The sequence below is a fragment of the Buteo buteo genome, chromosome 13 (genome assembly GCF_964188355.1).
Source record: "Buteo buteo chromosome 13, bButBut1.hap1.1, whole genome shotgun sequence".
In the NCBI taxonomy this organism is placed as follows: domain Eukaryota; kingdom Metazoa; phylum Chordata; class Aves; order Accipitriformes; family Accipitridae; genus Buteo; species Buteo buteo.
The window spans coordinates 36,012,458-36,040,455 of NC_134183.1; the positions used below are offsets into that span (position 1 = coordinate 36,012,458).

Genomic DNA, 27,998 nt, shown 5'->3' on the forward strand with positions numbered 1-27,998 from the left:
CTTTTCTCCAGCTCTCAGTCATTGCTTTGGTTTCTATGTATTTATCTTAAAGTTGTACTTCTAGTCTCTTCAATTGGGTGATCATATTAATTACTTTGCAATCAACAAAGATCTCCAACATATAGAGTAGCCATATCAGAATAATCCTGTATTCCTGCATCAGGACAACCTTGACTTGTGTCCTAGATAAGCCTATTATAATCCTTAAAAAAAGAAGTCCACTTTGTTTGGAAATCCCGTAACAGCTTTGAAACGTCATCTTCTCCATTTATTCTCCCATTCTCAAACAAGGAGAAGGAAAACAAGGAAGCATTGAAGACTGTAGGATTTTAAGGTTACGACAATTCAAAATAGTAGAACGCATGTCAGAGAAATTAACATCTGTACTTTAGCTTATTCTCAAGGCTAGAAATGTGTGTGCTATTTTACAAACTATGCATACTTTATATTGTTTCATTATCTATACCAACTATTTTAGATTACGTATTTACCAAAATAAACTCCATTTTCTTGTACTAGAGTACATTTTTAGCAGGCAACATAAGTTCCTTCTTTCTTTCTTTAAATTTATGTTTTTAAGGTTAACTGGGTGTTTCAGTAATTTGACACAAAAATAGCTTCAAAAATTCCTTATAGCCTTTTTCATACAATTGAATTACAAACACTTAAAGCCAGCTCTGGGGTTAGGTTAAACAAAGACGATTGCCAAAGCAGTTCTTACAAGTTTGGGAAAGGACAAAAAGAAGCAGCTCCTCTAGCCAAAGGACTCTTATTATACCAACTTCAGTACATAGTAGATAATATTAAAAAAAAAAAAAAAAAAAAAAAAAAGACTCTCAAACAGATGCAGAGAGGAGAAAACCAGAATAATTTTCCAGTAACTAAAGTTTTCTCAATTGGTGTGCTCTTTTTAAATGTTCTCACCCTAGCCTTGCAGAAGCCACTAAGCAGCACATTCCAGATAGTAAAGCTGCAGGAACACATGGCCTCCTAGATCCCAGTGTTAAATGCACCGTATCTGGCCTCAGTTTGTTCCTCATTGATTCACCTACAACATGACAGCCATAATCCACTATCTGCCAAGGTATAACTGTTACCAAAGTAAATCTTCTCCATAAGAATCAATGTAGCAGTCAGAGGTCACATGCAGAGACTTAATCACACAATTCATTTACACAAAAAATGTAAATATATATATGTATATATGATGTGAAGGATGGAGAGGGATGGAATTATCCAGACTGTCAACGAGAAGAGATTCCAGCTTTTCAGCATCTGGCTTTTTAGAATAGATTACCATTCTGAAAGATCTCATCCATTTCCACTGAGACTGGATGCCCAATCATTACCCCATTTTCCTGTCCTTCACTGTTGACTTATCTGCAGAAGATGACAATAACGGAAATGTAAATGTCCCAAGAGAGGCAGGAGGAATGCTCACAAAAGGGATTTTCCCTTGGCATTGACTGCCACAATACAGCCACAGGGTATTTACTTAGAAAGAGACATAAACATACTCTTCCTAAATATCTCCAAATTCAGAAGTAGAAGACATGTATTTTTTATAAGTGAGTGTTCAAGTGGTAGCCTTGCATACTTCTGACATAGTCCAACTGCAGAATTAGACCTTCTCAAACAATCTGAATATATATTCCATAAAACCCTATTGATCTGAAAGACTGTCCTGTGAGAAACACAGAAAAAGAACTAAACATGTTCTAATATGTAAATCATTCACTTAGGCTTTCAGGGAAACTCATAATCACCTTGGTTGTACTAAATAAAAAGACAACAGATTCAATCATATGGAATAGAGTTCATCCCATGCTGAAACTCTCCTTCTAACTGGAAATGTTCTAGAGGTTCAAAGAATGAAAACATCAGTACAACAAGTTATTAAGTTAATGCTCAAAATGGTTACAAAATTGATAGAAATACACTTAACAGAGGACTCTACTAGGGAAATAATTAGCAGTTAGAAGAGTTTAGGTGTAAAAAGCAAAAGATGCTGATTAAACCTTAATTAAAGAACACAAATTTTGCAGTTTAGGTTGTTTTGTTTAGTTTTAATTCCTTTAGAAAGCCAAGATTTTTTTCACCCAGAGACTCAGAGGAATCCAGGACACTGGAACAAGAATAATGTACCTACACAGAATACTTAGAGGCCTGCACTGAGGAAATAAATTACTTCATAATTCTTCTCGGGATACCTTTCTTAGGGTTTGTAGCGCTACAAGGAAAGAAGAGAAATTCACATATAACAAATTATCTCTCCCAAAAAGCCTTAAGTATCAAACCCTGATTCTGTATTTTTTCCTCCCTGGAACTAGATATCTTCCACATTTTAAAAACAAAAAGTACAGGGAGGGGCAGAAATCAAAACTTATCCTCCAAAAAAAGTAAATTAGACAGTTGATTTGGCTCTTATCAGTGGAGATAGGATCAAGATCCTCTCTGGATCAACTTGACCATTATACTGAATTATTGCAGATTTCCTCTTCACTGAAGTTAAGAAAATCTTGGGTTTTTTACCTTCAGTTCCAACATGTTCAGAAACAGGTTTTTTGGCTGTCTTAAAAGCTAGTAATCAGCCTGGATGACCATGGGTCTCAGTCTGCATGCACAGATTGCAAACATTAGAATTAGCATACCCAGAACCAAAAGCAGCCCTCACAAGACATTCTCAACAAGCGACACTAATGAAGTAAGCTTCTCTCTCCTTCTGGAAGGCTTCAATCAACTCAAACTCTCTCACAGATATCACCCTGATTGGAAGGCCTTAACTGAAGTTTTTTTCAGCTGGTTCTTTCGCATAATAATATCATGCAACATGCCAAATCTTTTAAGGGAAAGGCTTTACCCACCTCTTCAGAGCATCTTGCACTGTCTATGAGAATGAGAACGACAGAACTTCATTGCTGCATTTTCCATTTCATAAGAGGGAATAAGAATCTCAAGAAGAATGAAATTCTTTCCACTGAACTACACTCAAGGCAGACTGATTTAAGGATGTATCTGTAAGCTTTAGAAACAAGGAGAGAAACTACCCTTGCCAAAACCTTACAGAAATATACCAATAAGTAATGCTAGGTGGAAAGACAAAAGTTTGTATGAGCATTAAGTAATGTTAAACAGCAACTTAAAAAGAATACAGAACTACATTTTTATATAATAAAATTCAGCTTTTTGAAAGGAAAAAAACAGCTGAAGCCATTAATTCATTCTAGGAGGAAAAAAACCCACAAATTAAATTTAAGTAGTTTGAGATTTTTCTGGACTGTACCGTATCCTTAGCTGCTGGATCCAGCTGCTCTAACTCTATCAATGAGAGTTTTATATAAGTGTATGGTGTGTTGTTTCCATTTTTTTTTTTACATATACAAATATATATAAACATAAATAAACTCATTTGTTGAGCCACCTGAATACCATAAAAGAACAGACACGTTTCTCTGTTGCATTAACCAAAATTCCATTGGCCAAAATTGACTACAGAATCTGCCTTCCTCCATCTACAAATAATTTTGGGCTTAATTCCTTTTTGCATACAGAAGGAGATTTAAAGGCATTACTATTTCTTTTCTGCCTAAGCTCACCACCCAAACCTAGAAAATACTAGGTAATAAAATATTCATATAAACATTAGACACACAGAAACCTAGCCGATGTATAGAATATCCATACAATTCGCATTTTGAAATGTTGAAGGCTATAGCCAATTCTATTAGAATTTATCTAATCTCTATCACTATTGCACAAACTGATTTATGTACAGTAAGATGATGCTTAAACTTGAGAACTCTTTATTTCTTTTAGAAACAATTCAACCATGTTCATTATATCTTTATACACAAAGCATCAAAGGCATATCTATATATACGATTTGAGGTCTCTCAATTCCAAATCAATAGCAAAATACCAACTTCAGCAGTGCCCAAAGCTGAGAGAAAATATACGCAACGATCCTCTTACAAACAATGGAAATGTGTGTATCCTTACCACAACCCTTCCGTCTGCAGTTTCAACCACAACCAGCCACCAGAGCCCTTTCCGATTTGGGAGCATCAAACATTATCTTCAGTGACAATGTAATCAATAAAACTATACCAACTTGTAAGAATACAAGACAGCAAAAGGTACAAAATTATAAAAAAAAAACCACCCAGCACTTGTATACCAAGTTAATCTGAAGGTTTTAGATGCTGTAAGTTGTCACATTTCATTTTTACATGGGTTTTCTTTTAAGAAAATCTTTATACAACTAAACACAGCACGTGCCCATTTGACCAAGACATAAGTTTGAGGCGATACCACTTTAAAAGTTGAAATTAAGGAAGTTTTTGATAACATGGATTTATCTTAAAAAAAAAGGATTTTTCAAAATCCCACTTAAAAAAACAAAGAAGGAAAGGTTAACAGTTTAACCATTTTGGTTGCTTATTTAATATTGTTTCCCACACATGTCCAGTAGTAAAAATAAAACTGGTACTTCATGAAAAGAGCTAACAAGATATTCTGTCATATGAGTTTGAAAAGTAAATGCAGCAATATGGAACTGTCATTTATCAAAATCCTCTCAATTCTTTAGGTATAGCAGAAATACATCAATCCATTTTCAACTGAGCTGATGTGTCGGCTGGTATCTCTTGTAACATTTTAACCTCTAGATACTTTTCTATGTAGTAAAAAAAGTTTGCAAAATAGAACCTAAAAGTGAAGCTAATCCATTCTCATTTTTAGCATGAACTCTAGTAAAACTTTATTATAAATGGAATTTTCATCCTAAAATTAAAATATTCAGAGAAGATTAGTACTATCATACATAAAAATGGAAAAAGCATAAGAGTTAGCTAAACTCCTCCTGCCCAAAGAGAAATTAAACAAACAAACAAAAAATCCACCACAAACCACCAAGCAAAAAAAAAGCCTAAGTGGTTCTGCAAACTGTGGAGCCTGTTTTCCCATGATCTCCTTACTGGTTTCTCTGGTGCCAGAAATGACACAATGACACGCACTTCAATTAATTCTTACTTAAAAAAAAAAAAAAGGAACAAAAAAACCCAACAAAATGAAAAACAACCACACACACAATCCCTCTTCCCTCAGTTGGTGCATTCATGTTCTCTTGTTCTCTCTCTGAATTCCCTGGTGTCTAATAAAGATTGAGTGGCAGTCTTTTCTGCAATGTGAACCTTAACAGGATGCCTTCTTCCAAGCTAGTCACCTACTCTCATGAAATCTATAATGACTAAATTAATTTAAATTGGTCCACTGATATTAAAAGTTACGGCAGGGATGACAGAAAATCATGGCTATACAAGGACAGACAAGACACATGCTATGACTGCATTAAACCTGGCCTCCTAAGTCCAAAAGCCTAAGAAAAGGATTATACGCATTATAGACATTTTCGTGCCAGTGAAGCTTAACATATTTTGCCATGCCACATCTGCATTATTGGTATTATACCAACAATAGCAGAGTTAGGGAGATACCTCATTAGACCACACAGAATTCATATTATGCCTCATATTATGCAATTATTCACATATGCCTCCTTCAGAGCCATAAAAATCACTTTGTATCCCCCCAGTTCTGCACATTCAAGGGGTTGGAGCTGACCCTGGAAAAACACCCAGAACCTTTGCTACAGCTGTCTTTGCTGCAACAGTGAACACCCAAGCTGACACAAAACAGGGAATCTAGATTCTGTTAATTGCTGTAACATTTTCAAGTGGCAAGAAAAGGCATGACCAGAGCTCTTGCAAGGTTGGACCAGGCACAATCAGAACAGCCAATACAAAGTATGAAACTTGGTGCTTGGGAGTAACACAGGCCTACCAAAGCCAAGGTAATAGAGCAAGTCTTTTAGATAAGCAAATGATAATTATTTACCTGAACTGAGTCACACATGGACAAATTGTAATGATCAAACTAAAGACTGAGTTAAGCTATTTTTAAGGCAGGACATAGGCCTTCTACTAAGCTACATGAATTCTTGAAACGTTACATGAGTGCTTCTTGATAATTATCATTTGCCAACTGAACTCTGAGACTAGATCACAATTTTAATTTATGAACTCCTAAAAGGTTGAGGTGCTACAGTAAACACTTTCTATATATTCCATAACATGAAAGCTGCACTTAGACAAGATATTTCAGTTGATGGAGGACAGCAAGCACTGGCTTTTCGGGACCAGAGGTGAGGAAGACTCGCAGTTTCCACAAGGACCTGTTGTTCATTATCACTAATATTCCATCCAAAATTAAAACATACCTCCATGCTAACGACAAGTTTGATCAGTCCGTAGTCGAAGCCTATGTATGTAGTACCAAAAATATTATATGCCTATCTATTAAGAGTAATGTAAAGCACTCACTTCAAAAGACAGCAGTTAAAGTATTCTCATGTAACTGGTTAGCTAGAACACATTGACAACTTCACCTCTGGTAGAAACTGGACTGTATCTGTCAACAATAACCACCCCAAAATAAATAACGACAATCAACAGAATTGAGAGAAGTGAAGCAATATTAGTAAAAGTAATTTGCAAGGCTCAAAACTTTTATACTTCACAGCTTAATTAACAGAAATTTTAGTAATTTATCAAAAGAGTAATAATCGTCGTTTAACAGTAACCTTTAAAAGAAAGTCTCACAAACAAATGACCATAGCACAAGTGCATACTCCAGCTACTCCAATAAAACACTTTTTGTGCTAAGAAGAAAGATCTTTTAAAAGGTAAAAGCAACATGAATGTTACTTAAGTTTTACAACACATGACATTGGACTCCCCTGTTTACTCATTTTTGCTTTTTCCACCTCTGTTTTGCAAACAAGTAACTTGATACACACTTATACATACATCATTGTCAAGCATCTACTAAAATGAAGACTTTTCACTTAGGCTATGTAATATCTCCATCCGAGAACAGATCAAGTAGCATGATTAAAATCCTGAATGATATCTAACCCCAAAAATATGTGATAATGATACAAATAAGCTTCTGTTCTTTCAGTCACAAAAGTTTAAAATGGTAATCTAATTACAATGCAAGGCTGACTGATTTTCTTAAACCAAAAAATTCTTCAGAGAAGTTTCCTGAGCAGGAAGACAGTTCAGTAACAAAAGGTTAAATTGTGTTAGACCAACCAGTGATTTGGAAGCCTCTAGCTACTGTTCAAACCTGCTTTCAATGAAATTGATTTGTATGCTAATCTCAAAGTCAATTTGGCCATGTCTGATTATAGCAGAGAACTAGATGCATATGATAAGAAAAAAGTTCACTTAAATTGACATATGTTATTTTTTACAGTGATTAGATAATCATTTCCAGAATGTGTTGAGTTTTCAGCCATCTTTAATATGAAAACATAAGTCATATCTTTAACACTTCTTTTATAATGTATTCTTCTGGCTTCTCTTAGTGCTTGTGATAAATTCCATTTCTAAAGAATGAGTGATTTTTATTAAGTCACAATGGCCTTTCTACACATAAAACATAAACCAGATGCACAAGCTATTACATACACCGTTATTCAAAATTAGGAAGTGCACCTTACAGTAACATCCCAACCAGACACTGTTTACACTTGGCCACAAACCACTTTCTTAACACCACAGATAGAGTCAGAAGAGTGATAACTACCACTGCAAAAAGGGAGCAATGTACAATTCAGCCACTTAGCAGGAAGCAAACCAATGTGAAAGACCGAATCACAACAGTGCCACCTACAGTAAAGAACGTTTACGGGAAAAAATAAATTAATCAGTATTCAGTCAGAAAATTAACAAAATTGGAACTCAATAAGCAAAAACTGACTTCATACAAAAACTGAGATCTAATAACATTATGTATATCACTACAAGTTTTACACTTCAATAATCAGTCATTGCCCAAGATGAAAGCATCTTCTTAAATCTGAATAAATATGCTGTCAGCTTTCCTATTTACAATGCTTCACTAAATACAAATCAAAAAGTAACATGTCTCTGAAGCTCTAATTCCCCAATTGGCTTTTTTGTGAAGTATAAAAAAAGCACAGTAAGAGCTACATGACAACAGGCAAAGAACAGCTGAAGACTTACCTTGCATTCTACAACGCTCTGATCCGATTCACATGTAACATAGATTTCATCAACTGCCCGTCTGAGATTGTCAAAAAGAAATGCCCAGTATCGAGCTCGCAGATCAATTTTTCGAGGCTGTCTTGTTTTTGTTGGGCTTTTGTCAAAGTTTTTATCTCCCGCTGCTGCTGCTGCTGTTAATTTACAGTCTATGGTAGTGCTCTGCAAAACCAAGACAGAACAGAAAACAACAAACAAATACGGTAAGGGGTTGGGTTTCTGTGCAACACACACTTTTCCAACATACTCAAACATTTGTAAACAAATTTTTCACTGAAGACTACATCAGCCCACTGACGAGTTTTTTTTAAAACACACTTTCTTATCTTAAATATAGGCAGCAGCTATGTAGAACTAGATTCTGTTTCTTTGACATTTATAACCCAACATTTGCATCACACAACAGTACAAGATATTCTGCCTCTTAGCACACTGGAAAACTACATTTTCTAATTACGTATCCTGTATTACTTATTCTGACAAGTATGTGCATCCAGAGATGAAAGTTACATTTAACTAATAATCATACCAGCAGTATTCCATCACAGTTAAATTCTATTACCAAGACATTACATACGACTTTATCATTTTTAAACCCTCATTCTAATATATGAGTATTAATGTCAGTGAAATGCTGATGTGGCTAGCCCTTTGATTGATATGTTATGGCTACACTGCAAAGGAGATGCCAGCAAGCACTGAATTAGTTACAAAAGGAAGCTTCCACACTTTAGAAAACTACTTGTACTAAGATTTCCACTCACCATATTGTTAACATTACAAGCTCAATTCAACCCAATAAAAGTGGTGTGACAATGAATCAAGTTGCTCCTACTTATACCAAGTCTGAAAGTGTCCTCATGCTGGTTTAAGTTCTAATTTAACAGCTTTAACTACAACAAATCTGGTTTGATTTTTAGTGTTAATATGCAGACTAACTGATCTAGTACTGCTTTGCTGCACAGATGCAGAGTACTGCCAATATGCTGTATGTGACGGGAGCAGAGGGAAAACATCCGACTGTCTTCACAAACGGTGGCTCAGGCAGGAATCACTACATACCTACTTGGAAGTACTGTTATGCCACCTGAGTGTTATGTACCAGTTGACCTTGTGCGTTCAGCTTAGTCACTCATATGGGGATATGTCTCCTTGACAGACTCACTCATCTGCAAAGGATATTCCAAATGATTCTGAAGCATGCCTATTTGGCTGAATATACCAAATCAGTACTTGGCCCCACAACACTGTCCTTATTAAACTTGAAATTCTCTCCCACAACAAAAAACAAACTGAAAAATCCTGCTACCATGCCAGACTTCTGTAAGCTTCTGTATTCCGCAGTAGCCAGGTGGATAAGCACCTCCAGTAAACCCAAAGTGATGCCCAACTGTATGCCATTTTGTGATACATGCTACAAGAGTCTGGGTTTTGGGGTGGTGGTTTGTTTGTTTGTTTTTTTCATTAATGCATACATTTTAATAGCGCCTTTAACACAGTTTTGATACATTGGTCCACTGTGGCACAGATCTCCAGAAAAATCTATTCTTACTGGAGTACACTTGTAGGGATTACTGCAAAATTCCATTTTAAAAACTCTACTTTTGGTGATTGAATAAAAACAATCGAAACTAACACTGTGCAAGCCATTACACGGAGTTTACAATTAGAATATCTAATCACTAACTAGAAATACTGTAAATAGCAAAACAACTGACTGGGATTCAAGCCTTTTTGTCGCCTATGTAAAAAGCTAGGAAACATTATTTCTTTGTGCCAAAAGATGAGTGTCATAGCAGGTAAGTTTATACATGGAGACAGAGAATTCTTAGCTGAGGCCTTGTATATAAACCTTTAAAGCAAAGCTTATACTGGCTAATTTACAGCTTCTTTAAAATACAGTTTATAATGACACAACCTTAACTACCGAATCATAAATAACTGTACTGAAATAACAGTGCTACCTTTTGCTGCCTGTATTTACCAAATGTGACCTTAGTAAAGAGATTAGGTTTCTACTTGTTCAGCTAATGTTGTTGATATAAAGGATGAGTTGTTTTGGAATGGGAACCATGCATAATTCCCACTATTTGAAAGATAAATTTTCAAATGTATCTTTAAGACAGTGTCATGGAATATGTTTTGAAATTTAGGAACAAATGTTAGCCATCTACTGTATTTGGCATCCATTTATCATCTCTCTTATATGTCAGCTGTATTTTAACTAGGAAAACAGCATGTTGAACCATGTTAACTACTCTAAGTAAGCTGTAGCAGTTCCATTATTATCCCTGTAAGCAGATTTCAAGCGTCTAAGTAAAACCTAAGCAACATTTACAGTTACTCATATTCCAGTAGAACGCCTCTGAAAGGATGCTAACACCTAAACTACTGAATTTCTTGTAAACACAATCACACAAGCAGGTAAGCACTAAGTTGGTGGTTAGTTAATAGAAATAATATTTTAAGTTCCTGATACAAGTCAGTTCTAACTCTGTACATTTGAATTTGTCACAGCCTGGTATCTGCCACTCAAGGAAACAGAAGTGAATTTTCAGAGAACCACCCAAATCATGTTCCATGTTTGGCACTTCAGTCTCCAGAAATTCCATGAAAAAAAATCAAACTCAGCAAGCTACTCTCAAACTTAATCAAGTTTGACTGGCACCAACTTTACTGAAATGAAAGCCAGTACTCAAATTTATTAGTTGCAGCAAAGACTACTTTTAATATAAAGATACTACTAGTATCCTACACAGACTGCTATGTTCTGTACAAATGTTTAACGCAAGCAGGATTTCTGAGTTAATCTGTATATTGTTCAGCAGAATCTTTACCTGTAAGCATTTTAAGTAAATTTTCCAGTGAATCAAACTAACTTTTCACTGTGAAAAGGAAGAAATGCTGGATTAGGTACAGACTTTTCAAGACTGTAGTGCTGATGTACAGCTATAGCTTTATTATTCTTACTCATCCTTCCCGGAATTAAGTTCTAATTAAACAGTATTTACTAGAAGTACATACTTTTGACCAGATCATATTTTTCAGCGTCATGCTCAGTTTGAGAGTGATGCAATAGTGAAACTCAATTTACAGAGATTATCATCTCTGGATCTCTCTGGTATTCTGAGGGAATTTACGGGCAAAGGACAAAACATTTCTAACACTGCAGTCTGAAGAACGATAAGGCAATGATCTCACACCTTCACCAAGAAGGAGCTATACCCAAGCCACATAAGCTCCACCTAGATCCTTGTGTCTAGTGCTTCCAACTAACTCTTAGCAGGTTTTCCACTTTGGTTAGTAGTTGAGGCACAAGCCTCTTTCCACTGACAAGACACAAGTACACAGAATTAAGTTTTTCTGAACAGAGTTCTAAAGCTCCAATCCTGCAAACTTCTACAGATCATTCTGAACTGGATGTAAGTACTTTTGAATCTCCTAAGTGATCTCAGAGCCCTTAGCCTTTGACAATACACTTATCCAAAATTTAATATTTGTTCAACAAATCTGAAGACTATTGCTCACTAAAAAATATTTTTTTAAAAAAAATCAATCATAGTGTTTACAAACACACCAAAAAATAGCCTGCCTTGGCCTCCCCCCCGCCCCCCGCCTCAAGTAACATGTGTGTTTACCCGAAGTGTGACAATGGCTTATACAGACATGATCTAGCAGGCCTACACTGAAGCTTGTCCTCATTAGAACAACAAAACCCGCCCAAGAACAGCAAAGATTCAGAGGGGCTAGTTGATATTATCTCACTTGCAGTGATCGTTCAAACCTTCAACCGCAGAAAATGCAAAGCTTTTGTGCTTTTGAAGTTAAGAAACACAGGAATATTCCTTCTTACATCTCAAGTAACTCAGTGTGGATGATGAAAGTGACATTAAAACTGAATCTCTCCTCCCCCCAAAATAGTTTCAGTAACTTGCCTTGGAGTTCTGGAAAGTATGAAGTGTATATTTATTCTCAGGATGCCAAAATTTATTGAATGTATATTTGCCAGCACCCTACTGAGAGGAAGATGTGGTTGATAAGATTATACAAAAGGGTTCTTGTAAGCTTATTTTCTTGAGATTAGCAGCCCATTTATGTGTAAAGGAAAATTAAAACTGAAGACTCAACAAAAGTAACAAAAAAAAGCCACCAATTTACAGCAGTATCCAGTGTCTGAAATGCAGTAGAAATAAAGGTGCTGAATGCCAAACTGAAGTGCCAAGATGCATAGACACTCAGCAGTCCATTTCAAACCTTAATTGTACCCACTAGGAATGCAGTTTCTACAATATAGTTTTAGTATAGCTATCCCACACAGAGCCACTGAATAACAATCAAGTATTCTCCAGAAAACTCAGTATTTACGTAAACCCAAGAGACTAAAATAGACAGAACCCAAACTATGTAGCAGATTACTCTTGCACCCAAAAGGTTCTGAGGGTAAACCCTTACAGGGAGCCCCAACTACATCAACAAAATTCCACCAGGATACAGAGTGTCTGTAACATACTAGCACATGAAGAGAAAACACAAGGTTAATAGTTGCTAAACTAAGTTGGGAAAAGAACGCGCCTATGTTTTAAAGATGCAAACACATCTCTAAGGAAGCAGAATTATTCCCCCCCCCCCCAAAAAGAAAATCTTCCATATGTCATATTATCAAACTCTGACAGACTGTCTCAAAATACTAAATGGCTAAAGTCATACTAATGGCTAAATCCATTAATCAAAGCAAAGCAACTGTTAACGATATTAAACACGAAGAAAGAGGTTATTACTTTATTAATGTAATAAAGATTGTCAGTGACATAGAAAAAACATGAATAAAAATAAGAGCAGTTTCTTCTTGACACCTCTCATTCAGACTTGCTTTCCAGTTGTGGCAGTACACTCCTGTGTCCGTAACACCAGTCATAACTCTCGGAAAATTTACTCACCTGGACTAATTTTTTACAAAATAGGATATACTGACTTCAGTCAGTAACACATGAGGTCAAGAAATACAGCATTTCCTTAAATTAGAAAATGGGCAGAAAGGTAGCCTTTGTTTAAGCAGCATGCTTATAGGGAGAATATCCTGTATCATTTTATTGAACAGCACTCTCCTTAAAGTAACTTTAATGCCAAAAAGTCATGCATCCAGAGGTTAGGAAGTGCTAAAAGTAAAGGCTGAGGAAGATAACCTAAATTCTGGCATTTTTAAAGTTCTGAATACTTGACTTTGAAACCTGTATGCTTTAAAAATACAAAAACAATAAAAATACAATGCACTGTTTTATATATGTATTATACAGCCAGTAACGTATCAGTGATATCACAAACATTTTTATGTTGTAAATTTTATGTCATAATAAAAAATGAGCAGATACCTGTTTTGCAGTCTTGTGCGTTCCTTGAGCCACTCTCTTTGTCTTTCCACCAGCTTGCCATTTTGATTTTCCTGTGTTGTTTTAATCAACAATAATGATTTTAATTAGACAGAGCATTCTAAAACACGCATTATCTCATCTTGCAATGTACTGATATAGGCACAATTGATGAGTTAAGAGGTTTGTAAAGTTGTACATTCCAAATATATATTCCACAGTTCAGAACGTGGATAATGCCAGAAAACACACAAAAAATGAATAAAAATTACAAAGAAAGGCAAGAATTACAGACTTCATTAAACAAAGATAATCTACCTTTAAGTGCTCAGTGCCTCTGAAAATCATGTTATTACAACTTACATGTCAAATATGATACTAGTTTTCTATATAGATTAAAAAAGTCTGCTCTTGAATGACTGTTCAATCAGATATTACAGAAGTAAAACAAGGAATATCTTTCTTAGGAAAAACAAATGTAGTAATTTAGTTTTTCTCAAACTGTTCAAACAACCTACCAATAGATTTACGTATTTTCTGCCAAGAAAGATGGGGAAAAACAGAACTTAGAACTGGATTTAGTTCATCTACATTTAGGTAGCCAAAGGAAGAGAGAAAAATGTTCACAGAGCATGAGTCAATCCCCTTAAGATCTGAAATGCCTTCTCAAATGTAGCTGTCTCCCTCCACTGCTTATATAAAGAGACTTTAGCAACTATGCTTCCAAAATCAGTTTAAATTCCCACAGTCAGAAAGGATGATTTCAGGTCTCCATGCTGTGGTGGCAGCAATTTCTTAACTGATTAAAAATTATCTTTGCATAGATAAATTTGTGTTAGCCTAGACCTACCTGACATGTTTGCATTTAATCTTTGAGATTTGCTCAGGGGTAATTAAAAAAAAAAAAAAAAAAAAAAAAAAAAAAAATTTTGACGGTTTATTCCTTCAACTTAGTATCTAACTTGCACAACATGAAAATCACAGGATCCAATTACCAAAAACATAAGTTAAGACAAAATACTAACTATGGCTAGAGTACTCTCTAGCACAGATTACATCTAAGTTTCAAGATTATGTAGCTAGATGAAGCCAAGCAAATAAATGCATTAGTTGAATACAGTTCCTTCCTAGACCATAGAGATCATTCCTGTATTTCAGAATTGTCCAGCTGAGATTTTAACAGTTCTTAGGCCAAATTCCCTAACACAGTCCAGCTGTTTTACATTGCTCTGACTACGTAAAGCAGCTGTAAACCTGTCTTAATCAAGCAGTTGTACAGCTGGTTTGTACAGCTGGTTTGCACCACTGGCTATTCCAAGGAACAAGGCCTTTAATTTTAAAACAAATTAAAAATTATTTGCTTGATAATTCATTTTTTAAATGCTACCTTAGCCAGAACAATAGCTACAAATTAATATATTAAACTCAATTTAGCAGCATTCAGGAAAAAAATCTGATTCAGCTACTGCAGGTATAAAAACTTCCTATTCACTAAAAAGCTTAAACTGCAGATCAGTTCCATGTCAGAATTATGATAACTGAAATATTTCAATCGCCAAAGTCTCTCTTCTGACATGATTTACATTCTGCAAAGACAAGATTTTGAACGCAATGGCATACAGAACTTGCACAGTGAAAAGGCTTACAAATATGGGTATGTTAAAATTAAAAAAGGGCAGATGAACAAAAAACCCAGTTGCAGTCTCTTTAGATTCTACAAAAAAGAGAATACTAATCCATCATCTAAGAACTGGGAAATGTCTGAACAAGTCCCCTGTAAAGACAAAAGCAAGTTTTCTGGCACTTTCTATATAAGGCAGACATTTAGAGAAAACAAAACTTATGTAAATACCAGGTTTTGCAAATTTAAAAGTAAACAGTGTGTGGCAAGGACTAATTTTTTCTTAAGGTGTATGGGCCAAAAAGTTTTGTATTTCAGCAGCAGCCACATTTCCAAGCTTTATTGTTCTTTTTCTTCTACTAAGTGCCTCTGGTTATTAGAGGACATCTTCCTTTCTGCTTTTGTCCTTTTATATTCACAAGTAGTGACAATACAAGAGCACTGCTCAACCATTATGCGTATGTTCAGTGACTACTGGTATGTAACTACAGAATACTAGCATTGCTATGAGATACACAGGAACTCAATGACATACAAAGGGCATTACCTGCTAGAAATTTACTGAATTTTAAGGAAAGAACAATAGTGACCAAAGATAATAATCTCATCAGCTATTAAGTTGCCAATGTGAGATATATAAAGTAGCAAAATTTTGCAGCATTCAGGGAGCTACAGTCATATTTTACACTTGAAGTCCATTTCCTCTCTGTCTCGTAATTAAATATGAAGCACACAGGGTTTATGATTTGTGAAGACTTCCTGTCACAAAAAGCTGAGGTGCTAATATCTCCAAAAAAAAAAAAAAAATAGCCATTGATAAACTATTTTCAAAAACTATCTTTTATACTAACAATCTCAACAATCATCCCTCTCACCTCTCCCTTCTGGATACTTTTACTGATACGAGAAATGTGGGAATCACCTTTAAATTTAGTAATTAATAGCAACCCTCATTTCTGTTCTCAGTACGGTAGAGATCAACTGCTGATGTTGTTTCAGTGTCTTTGACACTGTTCATCATCAGACCTTCAGCAGGAACAGTAACAATCTTCAGTTATACTTCTTTTCATCTCCTTGAATGAATCTGAGGATACAATTGGGTGAGCATTCTGCTGTTTTCCTCCAGTTCTTATACACAGTGTGAGAAATCTACTCTGTCACCTCTCTTCTTCCATATCATCTGTAAAACCTGTAAGACAGTCAGTCTACATTATAGTGCCACTGCTACATATAACCAGTCTGTAGTCTGGAATCCATCTTACTAGCCCAGCTGGTGCAGTTGCCCATCTCAAGAAACATTTTTGCAAAAATGAGGCTTGGGTAAGACCTAGTTGCCTGGACCTCATTTAAAGTGAGGCAGAGGCATCTGCCTGGAGGAAGCAACCAGATGAGACCAATTATTTTTGATCCCTTAATTGAGGACACATATTGAAGTTTTTAGTATTATTATAAACTGTATCTTTTTAGAAGTTTGTAGAGCAGTAGTAGGTATGATTTTTCTAATCGTACAATGCTAAGGATCTGGAGGCATGAATATCACCAAAATTCTCCATGTTTTTCCACCTCCAGTTTGAATTACAGCAATGCATTTTGCACAAAATTACTTCTACAAATCACTGTCACTGTCTTATCCAGAATATAATGGCCCTGTATTCACCTATCAGCACTAGACTGGATTCCCATTCATTTCAGTGAAATTCAAGGTTTGAAACTTGTGAGCCTTAAAGAATACCCTTCCCTTCATGTTATATCCTGCCAGTTACGATCAGATCCACTGTTGCTAGGGCTTACACATAATGTTTTCAGTCATGACTCTTCCAACTTCCTTACTGGCCAAAGAGAGCCAAGTTTCATGACTTTCATCACATACTGCAAAACCTTTTTACTCCATCAGGCTCTTGCTAAGGCAGTAGATTATACTGCACGCTCACCAAAGTGTGCCAGGTACCTTTCAACCAATAAAGTATGTTTCCTTACCCTGAAATGCTTAATCTACAAATGAATTCTATATGGCAAGAGTCCAAATGATTTTAAACAAACAGGAAATAAGAAGGGAACAGTTACAAATACAAGATTCTTCCAATTTTTTGGACACATCTCTTAAAGTTCCAAAGGTACCTTACCTTATATTAACATTTAAATGTCAAGCCTCTGGGATGTTTTAACTGTTGCTAATATCATAGCTTCAATTTTATAATAAAATTTGTGTGTAGTGCTTATCTGCATGCGGTGCCTCAAATTTCATGCTAGGTATATAAAATAATTACATCAAAAAAACTCTGAAATCCACTGTTAGAATGATCACAGCTTTCCAATGTGGGCAAGATCTAAGTGACTCCAACAGGCAATTGGTAGCCAGAGGTCTGGAATGCAAATTTAATTCTGGAGACAGAGTATCAGACTAGTGAATTTTTCACAGTTATAAGACTCTCACCCTAGGACACAAAGTCAACTGTACCGTTAATTAGTCTATCCAGCAGAATCTGCTGCATATTCATGAATTCTGTGAAGGAGTATTTTAATTTCAATAGCTGAAATGTGTTAACAGTCACGACCTCTTCTAGACCAATGCCACCATGCTTTGGATTTTCTCACGTCATTTATATATATGTATATTCGTAACAGGAATTTCAGATCCGACATAACAAGGGTGCATGCTGCTCCAAAACATGTAACAGAAGTGTGACCTGCCATTCCAGAAATCTCTCTCCTTTTTAAGGAAATATTTCTTATTGACAGGAATTATGTATTTCCATTAAGGAATTAGCAGGTTTTGATCACAGTTCTTTTCCTTATTGCTCTTTTACCCATGTCCTCTATAGAAAATACCCAAGTCTTTCAGACAAAAAGGTAAATGGTAAGAAGGACACAAGCATACAATTTTTAAAGGAAATAGAAAAAGAAAGGATACAAACTGAAAAAGCGAATCCAGCATTTTAATTTATCAACCCTCTATAACACTACCACTAGTAACAGCAAATGCCTATACCTCACTGTTTCTGCAGAAGAAAAACAAACAAAAAATCTCATAATGATTAAGAGTATATAAAATGTTAAATCACACACTGTTACTGCCAAAGCAAGACCTCTGAACATTATAAGCAGAAGAAACTGCCCAAAGACAAAATTCTGCTTTGTAGAGAAGAGTTGCAGGATTGGCTCAAGCAGCCTGAACCCTTGGCCTGATTTACACAACCCCTGAACGAGTTAGAACTGTCCTAATTCATAATATTGCTGTATCATTACTCAGGGACAAAATATATATTGGAAGATCAGCATAAAATGAATCAAAGCTCACTGACACCAACATATATACCCTCTAAGCCAAGACAAGGGTCAAGAGAAAAAGGATCTGGCTCTGTCACTTTCATTAGCCACAAGTTCCTTTCCACAGGGAAATTTTCCATCACGCAATTATCATCAGATCCTTTGTATTGTGCAAAAAGGTCAACCTATGATTTAATGAAGAAATTTTAAAAAGAAGAAAGCACCAGTGACAGAAAGTTTAAAAATTACAATGGTGCTAATACAACCAAATTAAGGAAATGAATATAGCTACTTAGATTTTAATTATCATACATAACAACTATTTAATGAAGGCTAAAAATTCACTTTTACATTCATTCTTCACGTGTTGGCAGAAAATGTTAGAGCAAACATTCATCTACAACTCACATACACTTGTTTTTAAGGGAAAAGTGTTACTTGAAAGTTTCTAAAAGACTATTACAAACAAGGCAGTATTCAAAAAAAGCAGACTCTTTAAACAGAAATTGAATCAACTCACAAGTAGCTCAAAAATACTGTTAGAAATACACTCCATGTTCCTTTTGCATATTCTCATTCATATTACTACCTTTCCCAAAAGTGTAATTCAGAATTTATAAATACTTTGGGCTCCAGTTCTATTCTGCTTAAATGACGTATGTGACTAGTTCAATAATATCAATGGATCTACTAACATACTCAAGAATATGCAGGCAAATGTAAGACTAGCAAATAGATAAATGCATCTTCTGGAGACAGCCGTAAATGAAGCTGCCACAAGAACAAAAAACTGGCCCACTTAAAAATCCACGTATTCATGATAATAAACTGAGTAGCTGTTGCATGTGATCCAAAGCTGGAAGGTATGCATTCTACTTAGATTATGCTCAAGTCTTAAATTATTTCCATTTTCTCTTCCTACGTGTAGCTAACAAAGATTCACAGTACCTGTTTTTCTGCTGACCAGTTAGTGCTTTCTAAAAATGCCACTGCACAAAACGTCCTAAGCTGGGACAATACTGAACTAAAAGGGTCAAAACCTGAAACCAAAGCTTGTAAATGTGGACACTTGTAATTAGGCTTAGGATGTTTAGCTGACAAACATAAGTTAACTGTCATCCTGCTTGTCACTGTTCAACAGAGGTACACCTATGGCTTCTGAACTGAATGCAATTTCCTTAATGAAACCTGCACAAATGTCCACGTACAAACATCTAAATAGGTTTTCAAGCAACTCTTTGCCTTCTGTGACTTTAGACTTTTCAGCTTTAAAAAAGAAAAAAAAAAATCACGAATATACCTTAATGCATAAAGCAAGGCAAAGACAGTTTAAACTTTGGGTCAGTTTGCTTCAGACATAGGGTTAATGATCTTGTAACTTAGACAAAACTTTTCATAGAAATATCTTTTTCACTGGCAGAATCACAGAACAGCTGAGGTTGGAAGGAACCTTTAGAGATCATCTAGTCCAGCCTCCCTGCTTAAAGCAGGGTCAGCTAGAGCAGGCTGCCCAGGACTATGTCCAGTCAGGTTTTGAGCATCTCCGAGGACAAAGACTGCACACAGTTTCTCTAGGCAACTTGTTCCAGTGTTCAACCACCTTCACAGCAAAAAATTTACTTTTAGACACTCCTGCCTAAGTCTCAAAAGCAGTAGCACCTACACAGGGACATGTGAGCTACAAAAATACTTGAGATTAAGCCCTCAAAAACAGCATTCTGACATCTGGAACAGCTTGAGCAGCTTAAAAATTAAAATCAATTGCTGGCTCCTTAAGTCATCATAGCACAAGAGAATATTACAACAGTAACAAAACTGTTCCAAGGACTTGCATTATGGAAAAGTGTCCCCACATATCCCCTTTAAGTCTTAAAGTTCTTCACAGATGTTTACCAAAGACTGAAGTGATACCAAAAGAAACTTCCGAACTTGTTTGTTTTAGAGCATAGAGAGCAATTTGTTAGATTGTTCTAAGCCATCCTCACAATTCTGAATTCCCAAGTTACAAGATATCAGTTTAAGACAACATTATTATATTACACAAGTATCTTGATAGTATCAGCAAGACAACAGTCTTAGATGTTGCTTACAGACAAAATGAAAACAGTTTTTAATCTGTTGCGGTGGAGGTTTTATAAAGTGATCTGTCAACTGCAGGCTGCATTTTGTAAAAAAGCTTTAAAATTATACCATGTACACTAAACATAACCATTTATTTTTTTAATAGAGAAATCCTATATAAGAAACATGTTTCCAGGTGAGCAACTCCAGTGGACAAAGGGATAGAAGTGGAAAAAGCTGGTGGAAGACTGCTGAATACATACCATCATCTTCTTTGTTTTCCAGTGGAACGCTCCATGCAATTAGGTTCCTTGCTGTACGTCCCTCTTCTGCAACTATTTTCCTCACTTTGTCATGGCTGTTAGAGCGTTGGAAGGAAGCCTGAAAATAAGAAATACAGGGATGGGGAAAAAAAAAATATATATATATATAAATTTTTGGTTCTATATGTTGATTTCATCCAAAGTAGGGTGCGCGGGTACTAAATTTTCCTCAAATACTTGAAACAGGTGTACATATTCATTTTCACAAACATTTTTCTGCATAACCAGACTAACTCATTAACATGACATGAGAGTTACTACCCAGCCCTCAGTATGTGTATGTCTACACCACATATTTTTAACCTCCATTTAATTGATTGTCAGTGCTGCTAGAGCATCCCAGTAGACTTCACAAACGTTTTAGTTAGCTTGTGTTAATTAGAACTAATTACTCAAGATAAAAGCTGCAGGAGACCAAAACACATGTGTTAGCTGACTGGAGAAGAGGCTGTGTTCTGGTTTCGGCTGGGACAGAGTTCATTTTCTTTCTAGCAGCTGATATACTGTCATGTTTTGGATTTAATATGGGAATAATGTTGGTGACACACTGCAGTTTTCAGTTGTTGCTAAGTAGTGTTTAGACTAAGTCAAGGATTTTCCAGCTTCTCATGCCCAGGCAGCAAGAAGGCAAGACACACAGTCAGGACAGCTGACCCAGACTGGCTAAAGTTATAGTCCATACCATGGGATGTCATGTGTAGTATATAAACCGGGGGGAGTTGGCCGGGGGGGGCACAGATTGCTGCTCAGGAAGTAACCGGGCATCAGTCAGCAAGTGGCGAGCAACTGCACTGTGCATCACTTGTTTTGTACATTCTAATTCTTTTATCATTATTATTGTAATTTTATTATTATCATTATTATTTCCTTCCTTTCTGTTCTATTAAACTGTCTTTACCTCAACCCACAAGTTTTACTTTTTTTTTTTTCCCCCAATTCTCTCCCCCATCCCACTGCAGGTGGAAGGGAGCGAGCGAGCGGCTGCGTGGTACGTAGTTGCTGACTGGGCTTAAACCACAACTGCCTGGAGAAAGGCATGAGATTTATCGGAACTACCTGAAACGTGTAAAAAACCACCTCTCTTTCACTGAGAAGACAAGAACCTAGAAAGTATTTCCTGGCAACTGAAGTTAGCTGTTATTACTAGAAAGCTGCAGCTGTTCAAAGACAGAATGAGAGACACTGAGGATGAACTTCACCTACCTAATAAACATGTTTCTTTGCACTTGCAAAATACACCATCGCAAGACATTTGAAACCAAATATATTAAGAAATATTTTTATCAACCAACAGATGTCAATTAGATAAAATCTTGCCTTTTCTCCAGTGTATCAAGTTATTCCTCAGAAAATAATTTGAAACAAAGCCAAACTATATACTGTAATGATAAATTTATATACTGTGATAGCACAAAACTGCTGACCAAGTTATCTTTAAACACTGACAAACTTAACCACAAAGAAGTTACATAAATCTAAATATTATTTCAGGCACAGACTTATTTTCTATAGCATTAATCAGAAGACACATTTTTCCTCTTTTCATTCTTACCATTGTATGACTCAAGCCTGCAACCACTTAGTTTTATAGTACTAGTACATATTTAGAAAGAAAATACAGTAAAAATGAATATAGTAGATGAGTGGCTATAATTTATTAAGGCGGTAGGAAACGCAAGACAACTGAGAAACTGCTTTTACTTCAATGCTTATATAACAGTATTTAACTTCGGTTTCTCTCATCCAGATGTCCTCAATTGCATGTTTCAAAGCTGCAGTGTGCCATCTAGTGCTCCACAGACCTACCTAGAGATATCACCACATAATACAAGGAAAACAAAGAAAAAAATAGCACTGCTATGTAAGTGAAGTTTTGGAAAACCTAATGAAATAAAGCAAATTATATATTTTGGCCCAAAGAAACCCAAGCAAAGCATGTAAAAAACCAGGATCTGTTCTATGTAATTAATTGCCTATTCTTGCTAGGAATTTTTAGTAAGATGACTATTTCTGCTGAATCAAGTTTGGCTGGGGTTTTTAATCCCTTGTTGCTTAACAATACACTTTCCATCATTGATCTAAGAGTTAAAGACCCACAAATGTCACATAACTGTTTTAAAATCACTTTAAACTACTGTAAAAACTCCCAGTGTAAATACTTGTGGTGGCTTACTTCAGAACAGAGTCAAATAATTTTAACTTAATCACCTCTGAAATGTGTCTGTCTTAAACCAAAAGAAGACTATTCAGACTGCATTTTGCATTAATTTATTCTCAAATCTTCAAAAAGACCCAAACACTCACCTTAGCTGGAAGTAAGGCTAATCTACGGCATCCCTAACTGCCAAAAATGAATGAGTAAACAAATAAATCCTTCCTCATTTATTGCACCTTTTCCTTTCAAATCCTTCACCAGCGGACAGTGTTCACTTGGCACAATCTACGTAATATTTAACTATGGCTTTCCTACAGCACAAGCCTGCTCATTCTTGCCATACATGGAGGACTTGGAAATCATTTGAATGTTTTTCTTTCCTATTATTTTCCATGCTGTTATGTACCATTTCATCCTTCATTGGTCTTCCTATCTTCGAGGCTTACCATCCCTATTCCTTTAATCTTTTTTCTCATGTCTTCCAGATCTCAGATTTCAGGTTTTCTGAATCTGAGCACTTATGGTTTTCTCTGCCAGATGGTCTCCAACTGATTCACATCTCTCTTTGAAACACAACATCCAGAAGCAGATTCAAATACTTCAGTGAAGACTTCCTGAACGTTAAACACTGCGGACAGGTTATTCACATCTTACAGATGATACTCCCATTTAATCACCCCAAAATGATGCATGGGGTGGGTTTCTTTGCAATACGATATTACCTTTTCATCACTTACGATATAATCATAACACATGTATGATGACGTATCACACATGAAGTAGCACAACTTACACAGTCACAAAATAACAAAGCCTGGAAGGAACCTCTGCAGGTCTCATCCAACCCCCAAGTTCCTGTCCCCTGTCAGATCAGACCCAACTCTTCCTAATATATAAGCAGAATTTCTCTTGTTGCGCATACAGAATCTATAATCCCAAGGTTCCCTTCTGCACAACTGCTGCCAAGACAGTTGTTTTCCATCCTTATTTTTGGAGATCATTACTCCCATGTAAGTGTAAAACTTTCCATTAGTCCAGACCAAACAGACCTTTAAAATTATTTATTTTTTACAAGCCAGAAAGGCTTACAAGGAAAGCAGAAGTATCTCAACATGACATTTCCAAGTACTTTGTATCATGAAACTCGAACTTGACTTAAAATTCTAGTCTCCATAACTTAGATGTCAGTCAAAAGAAAACAACAAAGCCTTAAAGGAGGTCTTAACGGGACAGTTAGCAATAATGAAATGTACAGCCACAGAGAAGTGTAAACTATTGTGCCAAAGGCCATAGTGGGTATCAACACAGTCTTTTCATTTGACTAGACAAGAGTAAGCTTTATGCCCTCCTTCATATGAGTGAAATGATACTGATACATAGGTTTTTGTCCGCCCTCTCAACCAGAATCCCTATTTGCTACTTAACTATCCAAAGAAGTTATCTTCATCAAAGTGCTCTAGATACAATCATGTTAGGCAAAAGGAGTGACTACAAATTCGTTTAGCCTTAAGTAGCAGATTTTTGTCATTTAGTCTGTACTGCTTCTTTGCATGGCTATGAATATTAGAGGACCTTTTATGAGGATTCTTGTTTTAATGGTGTTCATATATACATACATTGCCATAAACAAAACCCCCAGTTTCATCCATTGCATTCTCAAAGAAAATGACTTCAGCTCTAACCTCAGCTACTTCAAAGACCACCACTCTATTAGTGTAAGCAAACATTATGGTCTTACACTAGAGCACAGGTTGGATGAAAGCAGTTTAAAACGGGAATCAGCTGAAACAATGTCTTAAAGTGCAAATAAACCAATATAGTAACACAAATAGAAATGATACAAAAAAAATTTCTTCTACAGTAATTCATTTTTGAAGGTTTCTCATCACGGTGTTAACAAAGTAAGTTGATCCAGTTTCTAGAATCAATACTTTCAGAGAGAAGGTACAAATGAACTGATCTATCAGTGTATCCCAAAATGAAAAATTAGTTTTTCTTGCAGTAGCAAAAATCCTACCACACTGTTACAGTAGCTGAATGTCTTACCATCATATTATAGCCTTCCTCCACATCAACAGGCTCACTTATTACGTTTTTGGACGACCCCATTGAGTTTTCATACCTGTGTCAAAATAAATGCAATTAATTATTTTCACATAAACCACTTCTAAAATTAATTTTAGCTTCTTAGGAGCATTTATGTCATAGACATCAGATGATCACAGTAAGCTTTTCAGAAGATAGTTTTATTTGTTAAGTGTTTGCATTGCTCCTTAGTAAAAGTAGCCAAGGGCCCAAAAAGAAAACAAAAAGAGAATGACCATACAGAAAAATGTAAATGTGTATGTAGTAAGCTAGTAAACAGTACACAGAATATTAAAACTTTAAAACAAATCATTGCATGGACTGCTCTGGAATAGTCAAAGGCAAGCAGAATAATCTTTCCTGTGACAGAGGACCGGGCAAGTTGGTTATTAGTTCAAAAAGAAAAATGAATCAGAGACATATTAAGAAATCAGTATCAGATAATTAGTGGCAAAGCAAAATAAAATTGAAAACTTCTGTTCTCATTTTAAAAAAAAAAGTGACAGTTCCTGTAGAAGTCAAATCTGAGAAAGGGAATCCTTTTATCCTGTTTTGAACTACAGAACCATTGCAACAAATGCAGAAGCGCACAGGACTAAATATTTATTGGCTTATCAAGAATTTTCAAAACAGCGATAACAATTCTGAAATAAAATTAAACCCTTGGCTTCATGGTTGAAATAAATTCTAGCCAGCTACTATTAGAATGCGTATGCTCTCCTTCAACAGTTCTTATTCTTTTGAAGAGCCAGACACTAACCAGCAGTTAAAGACACTTTTAAATTATCAGAAGTTAGGTAACAGAACAAGGTTAACCTTTAATCAGATCCAAAGTCGGATTTTGTTGGTCTTTATGACATTAATGACACTGCTTTAAGTGGGCTGCTCACTTGTTCTCATATTACATCTTGTATTCCTCGTAAATTGCTGATTTTTCTAAAAGTAAATAGCCAAAACCTATGTCAACAAACAGGCAGTTGTTAGGATTTGCACTTGTTTGTATGCTTTAAGACAACCTACTGAGCTTAAGAAAACTGAAACATTCTGCAGCTGGTTGAAGGAAGCAAGTTTTTGAAAACAAAGTAAGATTATCTTTCAGCATCACTTCAGGCATCAGGATAGGCCCAGCATGAGGAGTCTTCAAACACTGAGGCATCTTAGAAAACCGTGCTTTTGCCCACCAACTTAACTTGATTATAATCCAGGTGTAATAAAAGCTCATTAAACTGACATGTATATTTGAAGAAAAAGCCTGAGGGTCCAAGTATTTTCCCAGTACTGCAGTGCATTTGGAAATAATTTAAAAACAAGAATCTGTATTTAGAAAAATGTGCAGAGAATACAAACTCTACCCCCGAGTACGCTGCGAGGCCTACTATACTGTCAGCTTTTGTAACCATGGTTTTCTCTCTGACAGCAAAGGAAGACCATCAGTTTAAACTATGAACGCCGTTAACAGTTTTTAAAATCCAAATACTTACACACCTTATGGCGGTTTTTAAGAGTTTACAGTAAATTTTCTCAGGATGCGTGCCCCACCCTCCCATAGACACAACTTCCACATCGCAAGAAAGGCGGACCTGCGCAACTCAAATTAACAGCGAGGTTTACAAGCACGGTAATCTCCCGCTGACTGAGCAATTCCAAGTTTCCGCACAGACTTCGTTCACGACTGCGGGCTTGGTCGGGAGCGACGGGGGAAGAGACACTTAGTGGGAAGGGACAGGCCCCCTCCACCACCACCAGGCTGAGGCAGGGCTGCCGCGGGGAACAACCCGGGGGGCTCCGGAGCCCCGCTCCAAGGCAAGGCGCTCCGCCAAGCTCACCCACACGGCGAGGCCTATCTGACACCCACCGGGCCCGCTCGCCGACACGGGCTTTCCCGGTTGCCTGTAGCAACAGGCCTCACTCCCTCAGCCGGCCACCGCGCTGCGCTGCGCAGGGCCGGGCCGGGCCGGGCCACCCGGGAAGGCCGAGGACCCGGAGCCGCCCGCAGTGCTTGGGGGGGCTCGGCGTGGCGGAGGAGGGGGGAAGGAGGGCTGGCCCGCCGCCATCTTGGCCCGCCGCCGGCGCCCCGCGCCGCCCTGCCGCCGCGCCGCGCCCCTCCCCCGCGCCGGGGCGCGCGGAGCGGCCACTCACGCTCTCCGCCGCGCCGCGCCGTCCCGCCCGCGCGCGTCCCGCCGCGGTGATGTCATCGCATCCCGCCGCCAGCGGCCGCCCGCCCGCCGCTGCCGCCGCCCCGCTTGTCTCCCCCCCCGACGCCGCGGCCCGGCCCCGCGAGCCGCGCATGCGCCGCCGTGCCGGCGAAGGCATTGCCCTCACCTTGCCCGCTCGTCTACCGCTTGGTGCGGGGCTGAGGCGGCCGCGGCGCCGTCGTCTCTGACACGAGGGCTGGAGAGGGTTCCCGAACCGCGTACCGGAGGAACCTGCAACTCCCCGGCCCGTGTCAGGCCGCCTGTCGCTTGGGGCTGCCTCGTCAGCCCTGTGAGAAAGCCCTGAGGTGCCGTCAGTTCGGCCCTCCCGGGCCGACAGGACCGCTGAGGTGACGGCGGTCAGTCCCGCAGGGTCGAGCGCTTTCCCTGCCGTTGGGGAGATGAAAAAAGGAGAACGTCGAATATGTGCCAGCCAGTAGATACTCGTGTACAAGACATTGGGTGTATGTGCAGGCAAACAGCAAAACAGGACCTAATCCTGGGGTTTAACACTGGTGAGGTATGAGTTAGGGTACTGTGTCCTGCCTGGGCACTGTACTTGGAGATGGGTGGGGCTCGTGTGGAGAGGCCAGCCCTTCTCATGGGATTTGAGGCCTGAAAAACGTGATTTGTGAGGAAATACTGGGCAAGTTGAATCTATTTAGCCAAAAGAGAAGACAAAAGGGAATGTGGTGGGAGCGTTCAAGCATGTAAAAGCATGGTTATGAAGAGAAAGAGAATAATCCATTTCCCCCGCTGTGACAGGAATAAGAAGTAAGAGGCCTAAATTGTAACCTGG

At 37.4% G+C, this 27,998-nt stretch overlaps 1 protein-coding gene across 8 annotated transcripts in view; it reads right to left on the bottom strand.

The window, feature by feature from the left end:
- SCAPER (S-phase cyclin A associated protein in the ER) overlaps window positions 1–27,252 on the bottom strand; it is a 171,727-nt gene extending 144,475 nt beyond the window's left edge. For 3 of the 8 annotated variants that reach the window (XM_075045591.1, XM_075045596.1, XM_075045589.1), the window contains exons 1-5: window positions 26,493–27,067; window positions 24,969–25,044; window positions 20,708–20,825; window positions 13,499–13,569; window positions 8,091–8,291 (exon numbers count right to left, since the gene is read on the bottom strand). In XM_075045591.1, coding sequence (XP_074901692.1) covers window positions 8,091–8,291; window positions 13,499–13,569; window positions 20,708–20,825; window positions 24,969–25,044; window positions 26,493–26,554 — 528 coding nt within the window. In that variant the 5' untranslated portion in view covers window positions 26,555–27,067. Of the gene's footprint in view, window positions 1–8,090; window positions 8,292–13,498; window positions 13,570–20,707; window positions 20,826–24,968; window positions 25,045–25,823; window positions 26,461–26,492; window positions 27,068–27,146 lie in introns of those variants that run through there. The other 5 variants (XM_075045592.1, XM_075045594.1, XM_075045590.1 and 2 more) reach the window with 5 other exon arrangements.
- Between the last annotated feature and the right edge of the window lie 746 nt (window positions 27,253–27,998).